The 21,243-nt window shown below is 41.5% G+C and overlaps 1 protein-coding gene and 1 pseudogene across 2 annotated transcripts in view; both read right to left on the bottom strand.

The window, feature by feature from the left end:
- Positions 1–6,886: 6,886 nt before the first annotated feature.
- The window catches only part of LOC126545773 (WD repeat-containing protein 91), a 55,129-nt gene continuing 40,772 nt past the window's right edge, over positions 6,887–21,243 (bottom strand). For both annotated transcript variants that reach the window (XM_050193763.3, XM_050193762.2), the window contains exons 15-17: positions 20,208–20,320; positions 17,278–17,445; positions 6,887–8,946 (exon numbers count right to left, since the gene is read on the bottom strand). In XM_050193763.3, the coding sequence (XP_050049720.1) occupies positions 8,791–8,946; positions 17,278–17,445; positions 20,208–20,320 (437 nt within the window). In that variant the 3' untranslated portion in view covers positions 6,887–8,790. The remainder of the gene's footprint in view (positions 8,947–17,277; positions 17,446–20,207; positions 20,321–21,243) is intronic.
- Positions 8,954–14,584, bottom strand: LOC140215561 (uncharacterized; annotated as a pseudogene).

Genomic DNA, 21,243 nt, shown 5'->3' with positions numbered 1-21,243 from the left:
GGCTTCCAACCCGGCAAGTCGACTGAGACCACATTACTTCATATAAAAATGTCTTAATTCAAAACAGTGAAATGAAACTTTTTACTATTGGTCTCTTCCGTGACTTCAGCAAAGTGTTTGAATCGGAGCATGATATTCTACTAATGAAATTAGAAAGTTACGGAATTTGTCGCATCGCTAAAGACCTAATGGAAAGCTACCTGAGTAGAAGACAATAGTACACAAGGCTAAACAACAACACTTGCTCTGACCATGGAACATTAAAATATGGTATACCTCAGGGATCCATATTAGCACCTCTCCTGTTCGCTATGTATATAAATAACATTGTGAACATTTCTTCAACTTCGAACATTCTCCTATACGCTGACGATACTAACATCTTTTCTGGCTCAGACCGAAAGGAACTTGAGCAGCAAGCGAATACGTGGCTTAACAAATTACAGGCTTGGCTGATTGTAAATCAATTCACATTAAAAAAACCAATTTCATACTATTCCATGCAAAAAATAAAGCAATAAAGCACAACCCAAAGCTCTATTTCTATGATTCAGAAATTGGACGTAATAGTAGTTGCAAGTTTCTGGGTGTACACTTCTGCAACGATGAGCTGGTCTGATCACGTCACTCATGTCAAAATGAAAATGGCTCGATCTATAGGTGTTAGCAGCCGCATTAACCATCTTCTTCCATATTCTGTAGCAAAGCAACTATATTTTTCTGTTGTTCATTCGCACCTCATATACTGCAACTTAGTTTGGGGCACGCGTAATAAGAATGATGGAAATAAATTGATAATCATGCAATCAAAAGCACTGAAATTATTAACGAGAAGGCCAGGTATCCACAATAACTTATTCTGTTTTTCACGTAATGCTTTTTACTGAGTGCTATAAGTTTAAACTAATGGCCCTCATCTATCATCGTATTAACCAATACTTTTTTTCATCCAGCAATATGTACGTCAGCCATGATATTCACTATAACTTACGAACGATCTCACTTATTTCGATTAGACCGAGGACAAATTATGGCATTCAATCAGTAGGTCATCAAATAATAGAAATATGTAATAGTTTTCCTTCTGCAGTGAAAATTGCACAATTGAGTAGATTTGTATACCATTTTAAAAAGAAAGTAAGATTACTTTTCGACCCAGGTTGAAGCGTTTTTGTGTGTGTTGTTTTTCCCCCAGTGTTTTTTTGTACATGTGCTCGTATCCTACCACATGTGCTGTCTACCTGTTTGCTTTGAATTTTAAGGATCACATGGGTTTCCAGATATGCGCTGTGAAACTTGCGGTAAAAATGCACTATTGTTCCACTTACTTTTTTAACAAACCACCACTTTATACATTGACGCACAAATGTAACTGGAACACCCATGTATTTTGTTGCACACTTTGGGAATGAATATTTTGAAACTGACGTTATCTTGAAAATTCGTTCCAAATGTTCATTCCTTGCAATCTCACTGGCTACAATTGGTAAATAACAGTGTGCACCGTAAAGTAGTTAATTAGAAATATAATTAGTTGTTTTCTTAATTTGTCTATTATGCATTTCAATTTCTTAATAAACTTCATGACTTATATTCTGTCAGAATAAAGAATCTGTGCACTGTTCCTCCTTTTTTTCTTTTTTGTCGTATTATTGCTGAAAGAGATAATAAAAGTGTAACATGTTTCCCATACAAAACAGTGGAATAACATGGCCTGCAGAAAGAACGTTTCACAGAACAAGCCTACGGACAGAAGGAATTAAGTTTGTTCTGTGAATCATATAACATCCTTCAGCAATGAGTTCAATGTGGCGCTACTACATACAAAGTAGTAATTTAATTCTTGCAAAACTTTCTTGCCCAAAGTTTTGCTAAAATGTACCCCCTCCCCCTCATATCACTGCTGAAAGCGATAATAGCAGTGTTCTGTAAATGCAAAGCAAAGCGAGCATCCTCTTGAGTACACCATTTGACGCAGCAGCCTAGAAATTAAAAATAGGCACAGCAACAGCACTATAGGAAACAACCCAACAGGGCAGCATCATAACAGAATTTTTGAAACTCGCATAAAGAAAATTCAAAAGCAGTGAAAATGGCATAGCTGGAAAAAAGGCTGGAGTAACCACATAAGAAAAATACATCTGGTCATATGAACACAGTGACACTGCAGTTACTAAGGTGACTTCAGCTATGCAGGTAGTCACGACAGAGAAAAAAGTAAAGACATGTATGGGTTGGATAAGTGCAGTCAATTGCAATGCATATGTATTGTTACGTACATCCGTTTACATCCTCTTCGTAACAATATGTATGGCTAACATACATTTTTCTAGAATATTCACTCTGCAGTTTCTCTGACATGATGCAAAACCTATAATGTGTGGTTAAGACAAATAGATACGGTCAGGTAGCCTGTAGTTTCTCACCAACAAATGACAGATGATTTGCACAAACACAACAAAACCCCTTAAGAATCAAGTCGCACCTAAAAGCTCTCAACTCATCTGAAAATTAAACATCCGCTTTATGCCACAAGAAAGTTTATCTTCACTAATTACACAAGGCAAATCATTTTATATTGAGTTACCCATCGCGATCAGCAAAACACTTCTATCACAGATAAATCAAAGAAGTTTTTAGGCATGTAGGGCCCTCTGGGCTGTACTTGTCGGCGATAAGGTAGCTTCGCCGCCTATGGGTTTATCTAACTGAGCTATGTCGAATGCTCGGTTGCCATAGTAGGAACTTGGAATCCCTCTATAAGATTAGCAATAAGCGATGAAAAAATCAGCGATGAGAAAAGTGCAAACTCAGTATACTGTACTAATGGGCGACTTCAATGCAAAAGTGGGGAAAAAGCAGGCTGGTGAACAAGCAATTGGCAACTATGGCGTCGTTTCTAGGAACACTAGAGGAGAGATGATGGTAGAATTCGCAGAAAGGAATAAGCTTCGAATAATGAACACCTTTTTCAGGAAGCGTAGGAACAGAAAGTGGACCTGGGAAAGCCCTAATGGTGAAACAAGAAATAAAATTGACTTCATACTTTCTGCTTATCCCAGCATAGTGCAGGACGTAGAAGGGATAGGTAGGGTAAAGTGCAGTGATCATAGGTTAGTGAGGGCTAGGATTCACCTCAATTTGAAGAGGGAAAGAGGGAAATTGGTAAAGAAGAAACTGGTCAACCTAGAGGCAGTAAGGGTAAAAGGAGACAAATTCACGCTGGCACTTGCAAACAAATATGCAGCCTTAGAACACAGAGATGATGATGGCACAGAGCTAATGAATGAAACCATAACTAGGCTGGCTTCAGAGGCAGCAATTGAAGTGGGAGGCAAGCTCTCCCAAATAACAAAAGACCTAATAAAGAAATGACAAAGAATGAAAGTCTCCAACTCAAGAGATAAGACAGAATTCGCGGAACTGTCAAAACTGACCAAAAAGGCAAAAATAAGGGATATTCGAAACTAACGTGAGAAAGACTGAAGAAGCCGTAAAAAATGGACGCAGCCTGAACTCAGTGAGAAAGAAACTTGGCATAGGACAAACCAAGATGTGTGCACTGAAAGATAAGCAGGATAATATTATCAGCAATCTCAAAGATATAGTAAAAGAAGCGGAAGAATTCTATGCTGACCTGTACAATACAGGATACCTCCATTAGAAGCAGTAATGAACAGGACACAGAAACTCCTCCTATAACTAGCGATGAGGTCAGAAGGGCCTTGCAAGACATGAAACGAGGAAGAGCGGCAGGAGAAGATGGAATAACAGTTGATTTAATCAAAGATGGAGGAGGCATAATGCTTGGAAAACTGGTGGCTCTTTATACGAAATGTCTATCGACTGCAAGGGTCCCAGAAAACTGGAAGAATGCAAACATTATACTAATCCACAAAAAGGGAGACGTTAAAGAATTGAAAAATTATAGGCCCATAAGCTTACTCCCAGTATATTATAGAAAATATTTAACTAAATAATCTCCAATAGAATAAGGGCAACACTGGACTTTAGTCAACCAAGGAAACAGGCTGGTTTCAGGAAGGGATACTCTACAATTGATCACATCCATGCCATTAATCAGGTTATCAACAAATCTACAGAGTACAATAAGCCTCTCTATATGGTTTTCACAGATTATGAAAAGGCATTTGACTCAGTACCAGCAGTCATAGAGGCGTTACGTAATCAAGGAGTACAGAACGCTTACGTAAATACCTTGGAAAATATCTGCAGAGGTTCTACAGCTACCTTAATTCTACACAAGAAAAGCAGGAAGGTAACTATAAAGAAAGGAGTCAGACAGGGAGACACAATCTCTCCAATGCTATTCACTGCGTGCTTGGAAGAAGTATTCAAGTGATTAAACTGGGAAGGCTTAGGAGTAAGGATCAACGGCGAATATCTCAGCAACCTTCGGTTTGCCAATGACATTGTTCTATTCAGCAACAATGCTGACGAGTTACAACAAATGATTGAGGACCTTAACAGAGAAAGTGTAAGAGTGGGGTTGAAGATTAATATGCAGATGACAAAGATAATGATGAATAGCCGGGCAAAGGAACAAGAGTTCAGGATCGCAAGTCAGCCTCTAGAGTCTGTGAAGGAGTATGTTTACCTAGGTCAATTAATAACAGGGCACCCTGATCATGAGAAGAAAATTCACAGAAGAATAAAAATGGGTTTGATCACATATGGCAGACGTCAGCTCCTGACTGGAAGCTTACCATTCTCATTGAAAAAGAAGGTGTACAATCAGTGCATTTTACCGGTGCTGACATATGGGGCAGAGACTTGGAGACTTGGCAAAGAAGCTTGAGAACAAGTTAAGGATCGCACAACGGGCGATGGAACGAAGACTGCTAGGCATAAAGTTAAGATGCAGAAAGAGAGCGGTTTGGATCAGAGAGCAAATGGGTATAGCCGATATTCTAATTGACATCAAGAGGAAAAAATGTAGCTGGGCAGGTCATGTAATGCGCCGGTTAGATAACGGTTGGACCATTAGGGTTACAGAATGGGTACCAGAAGAAGGGAAACTCAGCCAAGGATGACAGAAGACTAGGTGAAGCGATGAAATTAGGAAATTCGCGGGCGCTAGTTGGAATCGGTTGGCGCAGGACAGGGGTAATTGGAGATCGCAGGGAGAGGCCTTTTTCCTGCAGTGGACATAAAATAGGCTCATGATGATGATGATGAAAGGGAAAAGTGCACTCTCTAAATTTGATGACCTTAACGCACAAGGACATGTATGTCCCATCGCATATCACCTCTTGTATGGCATCTAGTATGCTGTTACTGGTTGTATTTTCGTTTGGGAGCTATAAAACTAACAAAAATGGCATTAAATTACATTTCCGAATAATCATTTTATTGTTTTTCTGAGGGCCTTATAGCATGTGGTGACAGTGAACAGTAAGTTACCTACACCACCAGAAGTTTTTTACACATTCAACATAGCGAAAGGTTGCTCAGTTTTCAGTCTTTATAATGAAAATGTCATTTTTCATATGGACAGTGTAATGCTATATTTTATTTGTTGCAAACCTAAGCACCCTACTCAACTCTGTGATTGGCATTAAGCAAGTGCTTAGATTTTAGAACATTCAGTAAACACTGTGATTGCTGCTCACCTTTGCAGTTTCCAAATGAAAAATCTCTTAAAGGACCCCTTACCAGGCCTCATTATAAATTTCGGGTATAGACTGGAATTTGTAAAGGTCCATCCAGGGTGCATTCTATCACAAAAATTTTTTATTTTAATGGTTTGGTAATAGCGGAGATAGCAGCAAATGAAATATTGTAAAGCAGTGGCTCAAGGTAGTAAGCTACCTGTTGCAGTGGCTTTCTCGATCTGATTGCCCCAACCATAAAGTTTCTTAGAAAAAAATTTACTAGGGGGAATTCTGGTGCTAGTGTCTATGCTACCTGCAAGCACAGTGGTTCAGCCAGCATGGGAATGATGGGGTAGTATGTTCATGGATTTGCCCCAACTTCATCCTTATGGCTTCAAACGGCTTTGTGACTGAGCAAGTTTATTATTTTCAACAAGATATTGCATTATAAATGCAATTCATAATGATTATGCATGTGCTGAGAGTCTTCTTGCTTTCTGCGTTAGGAAAGATAGTGATGCTTCAAAATTTAGGCCAGTAACAGAAGATAAACTGTAGCAAATAAAGCCACAAGAATGTCAGAAGCCACAAGCACGAAGACTGGGCAAATATCCATGTACTAACCATCATTTCCATGGTAGCTGAACAACCACAGTGTCAGCATTCTCTCTAGCAATTTTAGTAGGAAACTTTATAGTGTCAACCACAAGGGCCGTTACTCCCCTGCCTTATTCTCCCATATTCATGGCGAGGGCTGCCTCCTTTTTTATCTCTTGATCTCCCTCCTCTTCTTGCTGCAGGGTGCATTTTCCAGAGGTACTTTTGTGTGCTCTGTGTTTCACAGGAATTCTCAAGTTGTTGTTGTTGCTATTTGTGACTGCAGGTAGTATATTTTTGTATATATTTTGTATATGTGACTATTTGTGAGCTGCAGGCAGTATGCACGTGACATGCAGGCATTTTCTGTGACACGGTTTCTACTGGCGGGAAGAGTGGCGCACTGCAAGAAGGCGCACTGCCTTTCCTTTCCAACTGTTTTTGGAGCACACATTGGTGTAATGTTTTGCAAACACATCATCAGTGTGTGAGCTAAGCACTGTGCTTCTCAGTTCGCAATACCCAAACCCACTGAGGTTCAACTTAACATTTAACAGCACACGTAGCCTTTTACATTAAATTTTCTTTATTATTAAATCTCTATTTCTGAATTGGCAGCAATAAACAAAGTGTCCTCAAACTAAAAAAAAACTCAATTTCTAGTACAATAGAAATTTCACAGCAAGATGCTTTATTACACTTTCTTCCTGTGTGAAATATGAACACGCTACCAGAATATCTAAGTATATGTTAGAATTCATTACATAACTTGCATACAACATTTTTTTGTACTTGACCTAAGTGTTATTTAATACAATCCCTTTTGGCACCACTTAGCAATTCTTGTTGATAATGTGAGCAGGAGGCGTAAACAAACTTCCAGTCCACCTGTCATTGCCTTTGTAGGAGGCTATTGTGATGAATGACTGAATTATTAAATGTATAAGTAAACGGGAAGTAAAATGCTAATTTTGCCAATGAACTTCGGCAAAAAGATTTGCCAGTAAACAGAAAATTAACAAAATGGTGCAACTGGGGAGGCTTAAACACCCATCTAAGCAAACACATGGAAAAGATATTCCATAAAAGCCTGTACATAACATGGGCCAAGATAACACAACACTATTTCAATCTATTCTAAACCTACGACTAGCTTATATGGGCGGGGCCCGAGCCAGTCTTGACCTATTATAGAGGACTCATGGCAGATTTGGAATAAAAACAGATTAGATTCATTTTACTTTAACCTGGCAATGAATCCAAACAAAATACAAGAAAAAATTTGGTGGCTGTAAAGTGGGTAGAACTTCAATCATGTTGAATACCATCACTCTGTTTTTGATCATGTATGGCCACAAACTATTGAAAGAGTACTGACACAAAATTTTGTCTAGTTTTTTTGCTTTATTAGATAACTGCCAACACTGCAACGCCTATGTGAGGCCTCAATTTCTTGAACACACAACAAACCATGAAATTATGTAGTATTTTCATGCAACAAATTTGAAAACTGCAAGAAATATATGCAAACAGCAGGCTGTTGACCAGAGATCCTCAAAACATCGCAAAAATATTAAAATCAGGATTGTGGTCACATGATATCATGTCATACAAGTCAGTGCAGTGGTCACCACTGCACCACAATCATCTTGCCAAGAGATGAGGCCATAGAGAAAGAGGAGGCGGGAAAGGCGTGGCGCATTCTGAGAGAAGCGACAGCAGAGGACTAAGCTTACCGCATGTTGAATGCAGAGAGTGAAAGACTGGTTGTGCAGTACACGCCCAGCTTTCTGCAACACAGCCCTTGTGTGGCTTGCGACCACTGCGGGAGCTGTTCCCACTGCACTAGGCTGACTGACATGTGGATGAGTGGTTTGTGATACCGCATGAACGCTACCTCAGATTTTGTTAAATGACTGAGAGTTCTTCGTTGGCACACCATACGCAACGAAGCTGTGCTGATTTTGGCAAACATTTTGAACTGGTCACAATAAAAGACAATATCATTAATGATTTGTTGCACATTCAAGGAATTCTGGCACCATACTGTTGTTATGGAGTCAGTAGCTATCTATTAAAGCAGAAAAAGCAAGATACAAAATATTTCTGTCAGTACTCCTTTGAAGTTCCAAATAATGTTGTGCCTGAATATCACACAAAACACCAATTTGACACACCAAAACCTGGAAAACAACCTCGTATTACATGTGGAATTTTACAGTAATAAGAGGAGCAGCTCATGTTATAGATCAAAGCACACTAACGCAGTATTTAGCAAACTATCTTTATACAGAAGAGTTTATACAGGTAAACAGCACACCAATGCTGTACACTTGGCAATATTGCCTACTGAATCACAAAGTGAGCATTGCAGAGTTCAACGTCACTTTTTAGTAAAAGTCTGGAGTAAGTAGCTGACCGCACACCTCAAGTCAGAGGACGGCAGCAGTGTCAGTGAAAGGTCGCACCACATCTTACATAACAACTTACATAGCACTCCAGCTGCTGCCATGTATGCCAGGGCATTTCCTATGCAGCATTGTTCAAGGCTAAGGTTTAGCAGCTACAGTACTTGCTGTCAGACATGGCTGAAGAGTGTTGCAATGGAAATGGAGCCATCAACTGATGCAGTAGCACAAGTGCTGCAGTCCACAGCTGGTGACCAATCCACAGTAACAACATGACTCTTATGGTCGCCGACAGAAAGGACATTAGTAAAGCTGCCATTTTCTTCCTGCATGGAAGTGAAAAAGCACACATGAATTTGAAGAAGGGGAACCAAAGGGCCCAGTTTTTGTTAGTCAGAACCATATGAGGCCAACAGTTAATGTTGGCTTTCCTCGGCTTCATTAACTGTTGGCTTCATAAAGCACACATGAGAAGGAATAAGTCACCAATCAATGAGAAAGCTAAAATGTCATTACTAATGTGCAGGCAGCAATAATTAAACACAATCAAATTTACAGATGACCAGATTGCCTACATTTCTGGATGTGTTGAGTTATTGGTGTGCTATATCTCAGATAGTGTTGCAAACTGATATTGTTATGGCATGTAACTTAACCGTTTGTGCACCAATGTCTCATTAGTGAATCAAGTAGCAAAGCACTGTCCATGAGCTGCCTCACGCAGCAGTTGAGGTAAAGTGACTTGCTATGGGCCTAGTTGATGCATACGTAGTTGACATAGAAAGCGTGCATGCACACACGCACCACAAAAGTGTCTGTCCCGTGTCTGTTTCTTTTCCTCTGTGGTCGATGGGGGCGAAATGCAAAAACGCCGGCATCCCGTGCATTGGGGGCACATTAAGGGGGGAGGCTACCCTCGGATACCAACTTTTTTGTTTATTGAGGTATCTTAATGAAATTTTTAGGATAGACTCATAGAAAAAGCATTAGTAGAACTACAAAATTTCATGCAGTTCTGTTCACAGGTTCTCAAGTTACAGCAATATGTCAGAATGGTGCACATGGTTTTCTCATTCCAGGCCTGGAGAATTTTCAAATGGTGCTGCAACTGTATTCACTATGATGATTCGCAGATGGATACCTCAGGGCAAGACAGAGCCCTCTTTTTAAATTTCCTTGCTGAAAAATTTTAGCAGGCCACCGAATTTAGTGTTGGTGATTAAGATTTTATCAATCAAATTTTCGTTAAATATCACAAATCACAGACAGAATATACAATATAATAGACCAAGCTGTCAAGCGCTTTTTATTTCAAAAAAGGAAACGCCCCAGCTCATGCACGAAGAAGTAGAACAGGGAAGATGATGATGGCTATGTACAAACGAAAACGACGAAGTATGTTAATAGTGCTTACAATATAAAAAAATGGGCGTGTCTTGCCCTCAGAAATTTATTCAGATATACAATAAAAAAAAAACCTCTGGAAATCTGATGAGCGGTTACAGAGATATGGCTGGAACAAACAGCCTCACCAGCCAAAAAAGTCATTTTGAGAAAATAAGCATTAAAAGTTTTGAGCACATACCTATATTGGTCTAAAATGACCCTGCAGCGCAACTGGAGATGTCCTTAGGCACTCTCTTCTTTTTCCGCCTTTCCACCTTGTCTTGCAATCGCTTCTTGGTCTTTTTCAAGCGCACAGAATCTTTCTCGGCTGCCCTTTGAAGGGCCAGGTGGCCAGGTGTTAGCCCCACTGATGAACATAGCTCTTGGGTGGCCCTGTGGCAGCCAGCATTATATCTTAAAACTGCCTCATGCAGTGCTGTCTCCACAGCAATCAGCGACGCATGCTATTCTTTGGGCATCAGAGACCACAGCACGGAGTGAAATGATTCTGATCCATTCTGCATCTTTGCTCCCAGGCAGCGTTGCAGAAGAGAAGCCTGTGAGAGGCGCTCATACACAGGTAGCAGTGCTTCTGCAACTTAGCCTGGAAGACTGTACCAATGCTTCAGAGGTGGCACACCATCACTCTTGCTGGCGTTATGATGACACCATGAGTCTGCACCCTCAGGGCACAAGTCATGGTAAGGATCCTCGTCCGTCGATGTCACGTGGTGGTATGATGCCATCACTGCATGCTGCATTGCAGCCACATCATTGAAATTGTTTCGTAGGGCCCAGATAATAGTCGGTCAACTTGTCAATGAGGGCCTTTGTCAGCCTGCCCTTCCCTCCTAAAGCCTTCTCACTTTTCTGCACAAGGTTGCGCAGTGCTGTCCCCATCCTCTTCTGGGCGTGGTTCAGACATTCCTCTTTCCAAAATGGGGACCAGTCCGTAAACACTTTCTTGCACAAGGGCAGAGAAGGCGGCACTATCTCCGTCAGACACGAGCGTTGTGTAACGGAGGCTGTGCTTTGGCACCGAACATGAGAAAAGGATGACAGCTGCCTCAACCTCCTTCCTCCCAGACTTAGAGTCAGTGTTCTTCTGGCACACATGATCCTCCTGCCAGCTTGCGTAGCCTGAGTCTCCAGGCTTTGGTCCTACTTGGCAACCAAGGCACTGGTTCAATAAAACAATGGCGTCCAAGATGAGGCCCGTATGATATTCAATTATTGCACCAACTCCAATATGGGACGTGTAGCCACACTCATGCCATGTTCCATCAAAGTTTACTGTGATATCCCTGCTGAAATATGGATCCATTTCCTTGTAGGTGGTTTTCACAGCATAAGCAGATTCTGCATAGAACTTGTCTATGCAATGCGTCTGCGGTTCACTGAATTTCTTCAAGTGCTTCAGAAAAGTCTTATGGTGCAGGCCACGATGGGACATGTTCATCGCTGCCCAAAAGTAATTGAGTGCTGTTTGTCCCTTCCCTATCTGTTTTGTTGCCACAATGGCTCTTATATCCACGTCAAAGGCCATTGAGTCATCCTGACAAGCAGAACTCCACAAGCTTGCAACTACTCCACAATGTAAACAGCAGCTAAAGCTTTGTTGCAAGTTGGGTGCCTCCTTGAACCTTCATCCCAGTCGCGAAGCACCGCTGGCACGGGATCCCAGATAGCAGGTCGCCTAGGGAATCCATTTGCACGAGGAGAAATTTTTCGCCTTCACTTGTAGCGGTGGCAGCTTCAGGATCGTGCTCCATTGCTTTAAATTTTCGCTCCGTCGCTGACATTGTGCGAAGTCCTCGTTGCACAGCAGCGCACTTTTTCTCCACCGCCTCTTTCTCCTCACAGGTCAGGAAACATGTTTTCAAGTGCACAGTGGACGACACGATCGCACTGTCCAAGGCAGATGAAAGAGAGGATGTAGAAGCCGCTGTCAATGAGCATGAGACAACAGGTGCACTCGTCACGACAAATTCTTGCGCCAGAGGAGCAGGAGACATGTTGCTAGAAGCATCGACACAACCATGCTCTTGCATAGATGAAGCAGAAGCTGCCCCACAGGAACTATCGGTGCGATCATCATCGACAGCGTGGGCGAGCGGTGAGCTTTGCCATGCAAGCGAGCTTCATAGAATGCTTCCTTGCACCAAACGCGTGTAACGTCTTGAGTTTCTTTGGGCGCATCGTGGCCGACTGCACAACAATCAGCAGGTTAAACGCAACAACGGTCTCGTAAAGACGGTAGAAACTTGGAGAATATGCAAACGGCAGCAAAGATAGATGACGGCAAGCGGAACACACAAAGGCCGCCAGCAATGGAGGAGCCGAAGCAGACAACGGCCGGACGCATTATGCAGGAGAACACTACGTCATCGCATGCAGCAGCCAATGGGAGTCGCGGGCTTCCCCGCGTCCTTGAGGAGTGTGCGCTTTGCCCAATCTCAGCTTCGCGTCTCAGCCACGGGAAACTTGAAAGCTCTCGCGAGCCTTCCAATCATGAGCGATTTATGCCTCTCCCGCGCTGCCACCACCGCCGCAGGGGGCGGGGGAAAAAAAGCACAAGAATGCACGAACAAAACAACACCAAAATGGCAGCGCTTGGGGAAGCGGTGGAGAAATGGCGTTCGCGCCAAGTAGGGCTATTTTGAGCGCTCGCTCGCTACTCGAGGGCTGCCGCGGCTCGTTATAAATTTTACTTTAAATAGTTTCGCGATGAATTAAACGTTGACATTTATGGAAATGTTAGTTTAAGGCATACTGCCCGAATAGTGGTTTGCAAAAAATATACTTTTTCGTGATTTTTCGGTTTTCAAAGGCCGTGTCCCCCCTTAAAGATCCCCTGGCGGTCAAAATTAATCCAGAGTCCCCCACTACAGTGTGCCTCATAATCAAATTGAGGTTTTGGCAAGTAAAATCCCTGAATTCAATTCAATTCTTTTTTCTTTTATAGTGTAGGTGTATTCCCGCTTCCTTGCTATGTTCAACTCACATGTAAGCTCATGCTTATAGTTGCCCAGCTTTCTTAAAAGCAAGAGGAAAATGTGAGCTACTATGCAGCAGCCAAAAATAATTCTACACGGTTAATGCCAGTTTAAAGCATGGATTACCATTTTCTGCATGCCTACCAGGTGTCTCAACTTAAGTATATTGCTACTACTTGGGGATGCCTACATTGATAGAACAGACATGTATCAGCACACAAGCACTAAGTACAGGCAAGTATGGAAGCATGAAAGATCTAATTAAAAACAGTCTCCAATACTTCTGATCCTAGCATGTTCCTGCAACATCACACAAATGTAAAATAGCCAAACTCTACTGCATGATATCAGGTAAACAAGGCACAGATGTCAGTGAACTGTTGGTTTTAGAGATCTGATAGAGATATGGACTGCCAGCTTCAGATGCCTGTGTATAAAGCAATACCATGCACTGGAAAGGTCACATGAGAAAAAAGTTGGTAAAATGCATCAACTTTTAATGCACTTAGCATTCTTTGAGAACATAACCCACTTTGAAGTAAGTACCTAACATCTTTTGCCCAGTGACCCAAGTTGTCCACTAGCTTGGGCCACTAGGTATGTGCTGGCTGTTGACTTGCCAAGCAGACAACATGGGACAATGGTTATGTGCCTGGATAGACAAGTGGCTGCTGCCTGGCCTAGTAGACAACTTGAGTAATCAGGTATGTGCCTGGACAGCTTTGGCACGGCACATATAATATTGGTAGGTGCCCATTCTTGGCCAATCTGCCACAAAAGATGTGCCAAAATAAAACAAGGGGTATGTAGGCTTAAATATATATTAAAGCGATAGCACCCCATACATGACAGACATCTCCGTGTGAAGCATGGCCGTTGATGGGGAGCCACTGCGACGAAGTTGCAGGCAGGATACTAGGGATGCTATAAAATTTCAACGTGGGTGCAGTGATTACAAGATATATTGTTTTGTGGAATCATTTGGCACCGTGGTTGGCAGCGAGCTTGCCACGTTGTGTGTCTGTGGTGGTAATACGGTGTGTCACTACATTGCTTTAAATGTTAGTTGCATTAACATCAACGCTCATTGGGAGATGGGTTTTGCTGAAATTTCTTTTCTTTGTTGTGTTTAGAATTGTCATGTGCTATTGCAGCAGTCCCATTTATTTTGTTAACTGTGCTTTCATGGGTTGACTACTGAATAAACCAGCACGTGCTCCTCACTGTTTTTCCTCATTTTGCATCAATTATTCTTAGTATGTTTAATGTAAATAAAGCATTCCTTTGCACATTCACCCATTAATGACAAATCACTTAGCACATACTGACAAAGCACTCCTGGCCACATTGATTGATAGGCCTGCAAATAATTACTATACTCAATTTTATAATATGGATCAATTAAAGCAAACTTTGAAGCCTTAATTGATAAAGGGCTGGCAAAGTGAATGGCACAGCTTCTAGAACACTGAGTCGAAGCATGACCAATGGCGAACACCATGTCCCATTGCCATTGTTTCTTGCTACAGCGAGTGGTGGAAAGAGTGGCGAATGCCCTCTACCTTTTCTGTCACTGCCCTTTTCTACCCAGCAGGTTTCTCTGACAGCAGTGTTGGCAACCACTCCTCAGAGAATGACGTCATGCCTGACACGGGTGCGGTGGAGACCAATCAGAAAGAGCTGCCCTCCTCCCAAACCTCTGTCACGTCTCCCACTTCACTCTCATGCAAGGTACCAGGCACCAATCCAGAAAACTGTCTGAGTGGCCAATGAAAGCTATTCGCTTTAAGATCAAGCTCCTCGGTTACCCTGATTCCATGTCACAGAGCTTCATGTTATTTGAAGAAAGTTTGGAACTAATATAGAATCAGCATGGTGTTTTCTGTACCACAAAAAGTTGCAAATTTGTGTACATGTATTTCACATGACGACACGCATACGCATGACAATGCAGCAAGAAGCAGGCATTTCCTAAAATAGTGCAACAGTGTTCAGCAAGAAGCAAGAAGATGACACTGAAGCAAGTCAGTGACCTGACTAAAAGGCCAGCCCATTGTGCTGCCTGCAAATGCAACACATTTTCTTCAGACACAAAGGTTCTACGAAAAAGTAACCAAAAAGATTGCTTGAGAACTTTTAGAATGTCATCACATTAAAGAGGTTCTGAACTACCCCTCTGACTTGGTGAAAAGACATAATCTGTGGGCAGCATAAGCTGCTGTGAACATCTCAGTCAAGTTTTACAGTCGTGTGCAGCGCGTGGACCTAACAAGTGGAGCGCAAAGTCATCTTTCTCTCAAATGCTCTTTTTTCCAACAGAAGCCTGCTCCTCACTTTTTTCTGGACACTTTATTTCATAATATAGCAGATTATCATACATGGCTGCTATTGGCCAATAGCTGACATCAATCAAGAAGGTTGTTTCAATCAGTGTGCTTCTTCCTACTGTTACTGTGCATACTTACTGACAAAGTTTAATAAACAGGCTGAAGTAAGGGAAAACATGCTTTTGAATTTCAATAATAATTACGTATTTCCGGAAGAGGGCGACTATCGTCTGCTCACGCTCAGGCGCAGCTGCCCACGTGAAAATTAAATTTTGCCCACCACGCTTATCGGTGCTGTAGCCATCGTGTCTTATTAATTTCAACTAGTTTTGAACACTCAACTAGCCTCGAACCATGTGAAACTTATGGTAAGACCACATGCACACTTGCAAGCATGCGCTCCTTCCTGGCTGCTTTTTGTCAGACACCTTGGCAGACTTCGCTTCATATTGAGCTATTGATAGCACTTCAAAATTTGCAAGTAGGATGTTGCTACCATTCGTAAGTCAAACTGGTGCAGGACAAAGTCGGTCCACACTACATAGCATGGCCAGACTGGAGCATATGAGCGTGAGCACGCACTCAAGCCCTGTCACACACAAAGCAAACGCTGTGCATTTGCACTAGAGTTGCATGTAGCTGCAGTCTGCTACGTAGTGCAGATACCGCATCCACCGTGGGGTGCCGCAATGAGTCCGCTGGCTGAGCACGCTGCGGCTTGCTGAGGACAACCGCATTTGGCTTACATTTGGCACGTCGTAGGTGCCAAAATTGGAAGTAGTGGCATCTACATGAACATTCAAAATCAAATTTGAACTGCACGCCGTGGTGACTTTCAGTAGGTGGAGCATTGTGGACATGCTCCACTCCGCCGTAGCCTTCCCACTGCAAGGCATTGAAGAAGGAGTGATAGCAACGCGAAGCAGATGTTTGATTGCCAATAACTCCGCTTCTGCTGAACACATTGAAGTACTTCTTGCGGCAAAGTATTTCTGAAATAGCCTATTTTAACTTCAAATACATTTCTCTACTTTGGTAAAACGTGATTCAGGGCCCCTTTAAGAAAGGAGGGATTGCCTGCATGAGCGACACTTCAGTATTGTTGCATAGCTCAGAAACATCCTTCTTAGATCACTTGGTTAGATTTTGCTTTGTGTGACAGAGTACTTCTGACCACCTTTTATCTATGCAAGTGCACTGAACTGTGCCCTGGAATACGTATTTTGCCACAAAGGAGTCGACAACCTCCGTTGACAGTTTGCAATCAACTTGTGTGATGTTTGTGTTTTTTTGTGCAGTACTTTTTTTTCATGACTTTTTCCTTCAATTGCGTAGCTTCTTTTTTCAGAAACATGTGTGAGTTTCCTTTGTAACCTTGTGCTATTGTCAGGTGGATGACAATCTTTCATTTTCATGAAACTTCCACCACCTGGTGGATTTCCACAAAACTCATTTTGAAATATTCAGTGTCCTTGCGCTTTGAGTTATCGGTTGATTCAGCCTCATCCTGTGACCTGCTAGTCTCCTGGTTAGCTCATATGGTAGAGCGACCACTCCAAAAAAGTGTTGGTGCTGAGTTCGACCCCAGACAAGGACAAATTTACCTTCAAGAGTGACTACTCCCAAAAAGCGTTGGTGTCGAGTTCGACCCCAGACATGGATAAATTTATCTTTTATTGCAAAATTTTCTTTCTTGAGAAATACGCATGGTTTCCCTTTGTAGATTCATGCTATTGTCAGGTGGATGACAAATTTTCCCTTTCAGGTCATGTTAACAGAAATGCACCAACTAGCCAACTGGGATGTCCTTGTTGCATAGAAAAATTGGTAAATAAGTACATTAAGTGCATACTTGTACAAGCCATACTTCATAGTGAAAATTGTAAGTGAAAGCACCATAAGCCAGCAGTTTGCAAAAACCTAATGTGAAAATTATACCATTACTAACCTTGTATACAATTCCGGAAGTGGGTGCGCATGTTAAGATATGCTCACTGTCGGCACCTAGTGAAAAAAGTTTCCCTACAGGCCGGAATCCTGATGGTCCCATACAGCCAGCATGGAGAGGAAAGTCAGCTACTTTCTGGCCTGTCTTGTACACATTCCACTGGCTCAGCTGAAAAGCAAGAAGTGAAAATTAGGATTTCTGCAGCAATAATTAATTCAACTGCATTTAGTAGGTTCCCAAGATCTGGTGGCAAAGTTCTACACTAGATACATGTCCAGCAGCTAAGAATATTCTCATCATGAGAAGGAACAGAACTTCATGAAAGGGACACTAAAGGTAAGCGTTAACTCCTGCTAGCTGATAGACTAGTAAACCTAAAAAGACCAAAGCATCACGTATATTGAGAACAGCTCCCGACTGCTCCTGGTACGGCACAACGTTCGAGATGATCGGTCCAGCAAATGATTCCAGCAATAGCAGGGGCATCAAAATGATTTATTGCAAAGAGCTTTCAAACATTACCTTTTCATGTGTGCACAGTCATCATTTCACCTGCTAGGCTTCAATTGGTCACTGCACTGTTGGCTTCATTTTCTGGTGCCATTTGCCCCCTCTATGTAAAAACTGCAGCACTGTTGGCTCAACAACTGCACTAGACAGCATAGTATGATGCGTCCATGTATTTTGCCCAATATGTGATAAGCAATTCAAATTGCTGTTTTCTCCATAAAGGAAGTTTCTCTTGAAAAAAAAAATGAAAATTGAAAAGTTGCTAAGGCTAACTTAATAGCTATGACTAAGTTAATGTTGGCGGTTAGTGCCCCTTTAAATACCTAAAACTTTCTCACTTGCTAATTTTCCTCCCAGCTGCCTTTTGCTACACACAAAGTAATCCACAACAAAATTATTAGTTTTCAAACACAGAGAAGCATGCCCACAAACTGCACTTCTATGCACAACGCCCAACTAAATGCCGCAAATAAACTTTAGCACAGTAGCAGCAAGCTTACCATGCAAAAGTGCTAAATCCACCAATAATTTCTCACAGTGCTTGGATGTTAACTGTGATCCTAATAATGGTACCCACACAATCCCTGTGACACAACCACAGGATGAGAGCAAAATGCATGCTTCTTACACTATGTTTAAGTGCTTATTTCAACAGTATCATTAACTAAAAAAACAATATTTATGTTCATTTCCTATTTGTTTTAAGTAATTTTCACAAGGTTGCTTCACAGCTTGAGAGAAAGTTTTACAATCTACAAAACCCCTGGTCCAGAATTGTTGCAGCCAGAGTACCTTGAATCTGACTGTGAATGCCCTTCAAAGCTTACTTCACCAAGAACCAGGCATTTCCTAAAATAGTGCAACAGTGTTCAGCTATCTATGCAATTTATTGCCACATCAGGCTCTAGTGACGAAACTTGCTCAGGTGAATATGTAGGGTGCTTTATTTATAGATTGTCCAGACTTTTATATAAACAGGCTATGAGCATAGTGAACATTGCATTTTTGTAGAGAAGTTCCTAGCAAAGGCTGACATACCTTGCCATAATAACAGGAGTTTCAGAAACAAATTAACAAATTTTTGTTTAACTTTTTCATTACAGCATTGGGGCAGTTGATTATATGGCAAATTTGGAGGCAGTAAACTTTAGTGCGCCCCCATTTTTTTTTTGTACCATGAAAATGGCATCTGATTCAAGATATTCATTGAATTTATTACTCAATCCGGGCAATACTGCAAATGAGCGCACCAGGATTGCAGTAAAGATTGCAATGTTACATCTGACAGAAATGCCTTGTGATGAAAAGCACAACAAAGTTTAAAACTGAATGTCGCTGCCAGTCGGGGCAGATACTGATATGGCACGCTTTGTCTGGCAAGCATCTGCCCAATGTACCATATCAGTATTTGCCGTGACATGCCATCATTCAAACTTTGTGATGCACTTCAACACAAGGTATTTCCGTCTGACATAATAGTGGGGCTGCCTTTAGTGCAATCCTGGCATGCTCGTTTTCGATATTTCCTGGACTGAGCATTAAACTTCAAGGAATAACTCGAATTATATGCCATTTTAAAGATTTAAAAAAAAAAAATGTGGATGCATTAAAATGTGACTGCCTCCAAGTTTGCCATATAAACAACTGCCTACAAGGTTGTAATGAAAAAGTTAATTAATGAATATTTGTTATTTAGTCTTCCAAAGCTCACATTATTAGTAGCCAGGTATGTCTGCCCCACTTACATCTCCTCTGCAAGAATGGTATGTTTGCTATGCTCATAGCCCTATACGTAAAAAAAAAAGAAAGAAAAAAAGAGAAAAATTGGGATAAGAAGCACGCCCTGTACATGAACAGTATTCACGTGACATGAGGTATCAAGGTTAATGGAAACCAAGGGATCAGCAGCTAAATTCAAATACACGATACTTGAAAAACAAGCTATGCTTGCGTGCAACTTGTGTATATATTTGCATGCCTGCCTTTCCATACCATGAATCCTTACCAGGTTGCTCAGCTCTTTCAGTCATTCTATGAAAAAAAAAAGCTTCAGCTAAATGAGTTTCTTTGCTCTCATAGTACACATGCTCTATTAGAGCACAATCAGGTGAAAAAAGAAAGAGAGAGAGAGAATTGCCACGTCTATACCAGAGATAATATGCATAAAGCAGAAAAGAGGAGAAAAATATACTAAAAAAGTAGATACCAAGCTGTGGGAGAAGGAGCAGAGGAACACAAAGGACAAGGTAGAGGGAAGAGGTAAGAGCATTGGAGGGGCAAGGAATGATGAGGCTGATGCAAAACAGGAACAGCAAGAGAAAATTGGGAGAGGCCTTCACCCTGCAGTTGGTATAATGTGACTGGCGACAATGGTTACACACGAACACAAAGTATCTTCACAAAAACCATGTGCTACGTACAGTGCCCCCAGCTCCTATTGAGAAGCATGTGGCTTCATCCCTGCTGAACTGCACTGAAAAGACTTCAGACTCATGGGCTACCCAATTTGTAATGCATTCATGAGTTCTCACATCTGAAAGGGAATGAAAAGAGACTTTAAGCGACTTGGAGTGGTAGCTTGGGCTTGTTGGTGATTCATTTGAAAAAGGACACCGCACAAAAAAGACAGGGACATGAGACAGGGATACTAGTTAAAGGCATAAATAAAATCTAGTTGCAAAGAAAGAAAATGTTATTCCAACATATTAAAAGTGCAATAACATAAGCAACACCAAAAAGTGCTTCGTGGTTCCTGTTTCTTGAAGTAGTCATTCTTATATGCTCGGGGCTTCACATAACTTAAACCCTTTTAAAAATAGTGGTGTGTCATTGACAAATGAGACCAATGGCATATTGTTGGCAGCTGAATATATGTATATGTGATTAGTTATTAGTTCTACTTGGTTGTTTTGAGCACACTACAAGGTATATGAACACCAACTAGCCCAATTTCTCGCTTTTCTAGGCAGAATTATGTTTTGGCACGCAAAATGCAGGATTTTTATTATTTTTGTCACCTCAACCCCCCATTTCTGTCACTGTACTCAAACATGAATTGTGAATATCTCCTAACATTTGCAAATAAGGGGCGATCACACATATGTGACATTCAGTTCAACCAGACAACTATGCGCAGTGGCACAATATTTAATGTCTCATCATTCCAATCAAGCCACCTGTACTTTCCTGCAGCAAAACTGTAAACAAAAGACCTTCGTACAAAAATAAAACAGGTTCAACATAGTGTGCACTACAACCATTAGCTGAAGATATGTTACCTAGGCTAGATTACCATTTTTTTCAGTCATGTGCCAATGCACTGGCAGATGACTGAGGATGTCAAAATGGCATTAATGCTTATGCACAACAACACTAATGCTTAAGCACAGTACAGTGCGCACGAAAGGGCACAAGTGTGCACATGAGAGCAGGGGGAGGTCAAATGGGGCAGTGACT

The sequence above is a fragment of the Dermacentor andersoni genome, chromosome 1 (assembly GCF_023375885.2).
Source record: "Dermacentor andersoni chromosome 1, qqDerAnde1_hic_scaffold, whole genome shotgun sequence".
NCBI classification, from domain to species: Eukaryota; Metazoa; Arthropoda; class Arachnida; order Ixodida; family Ixodidae; genus Dermacentor; species Dermacentor andersoni.
This window is presented reverse-complemented; position numbering and strand designations above follow the sequence as displayed.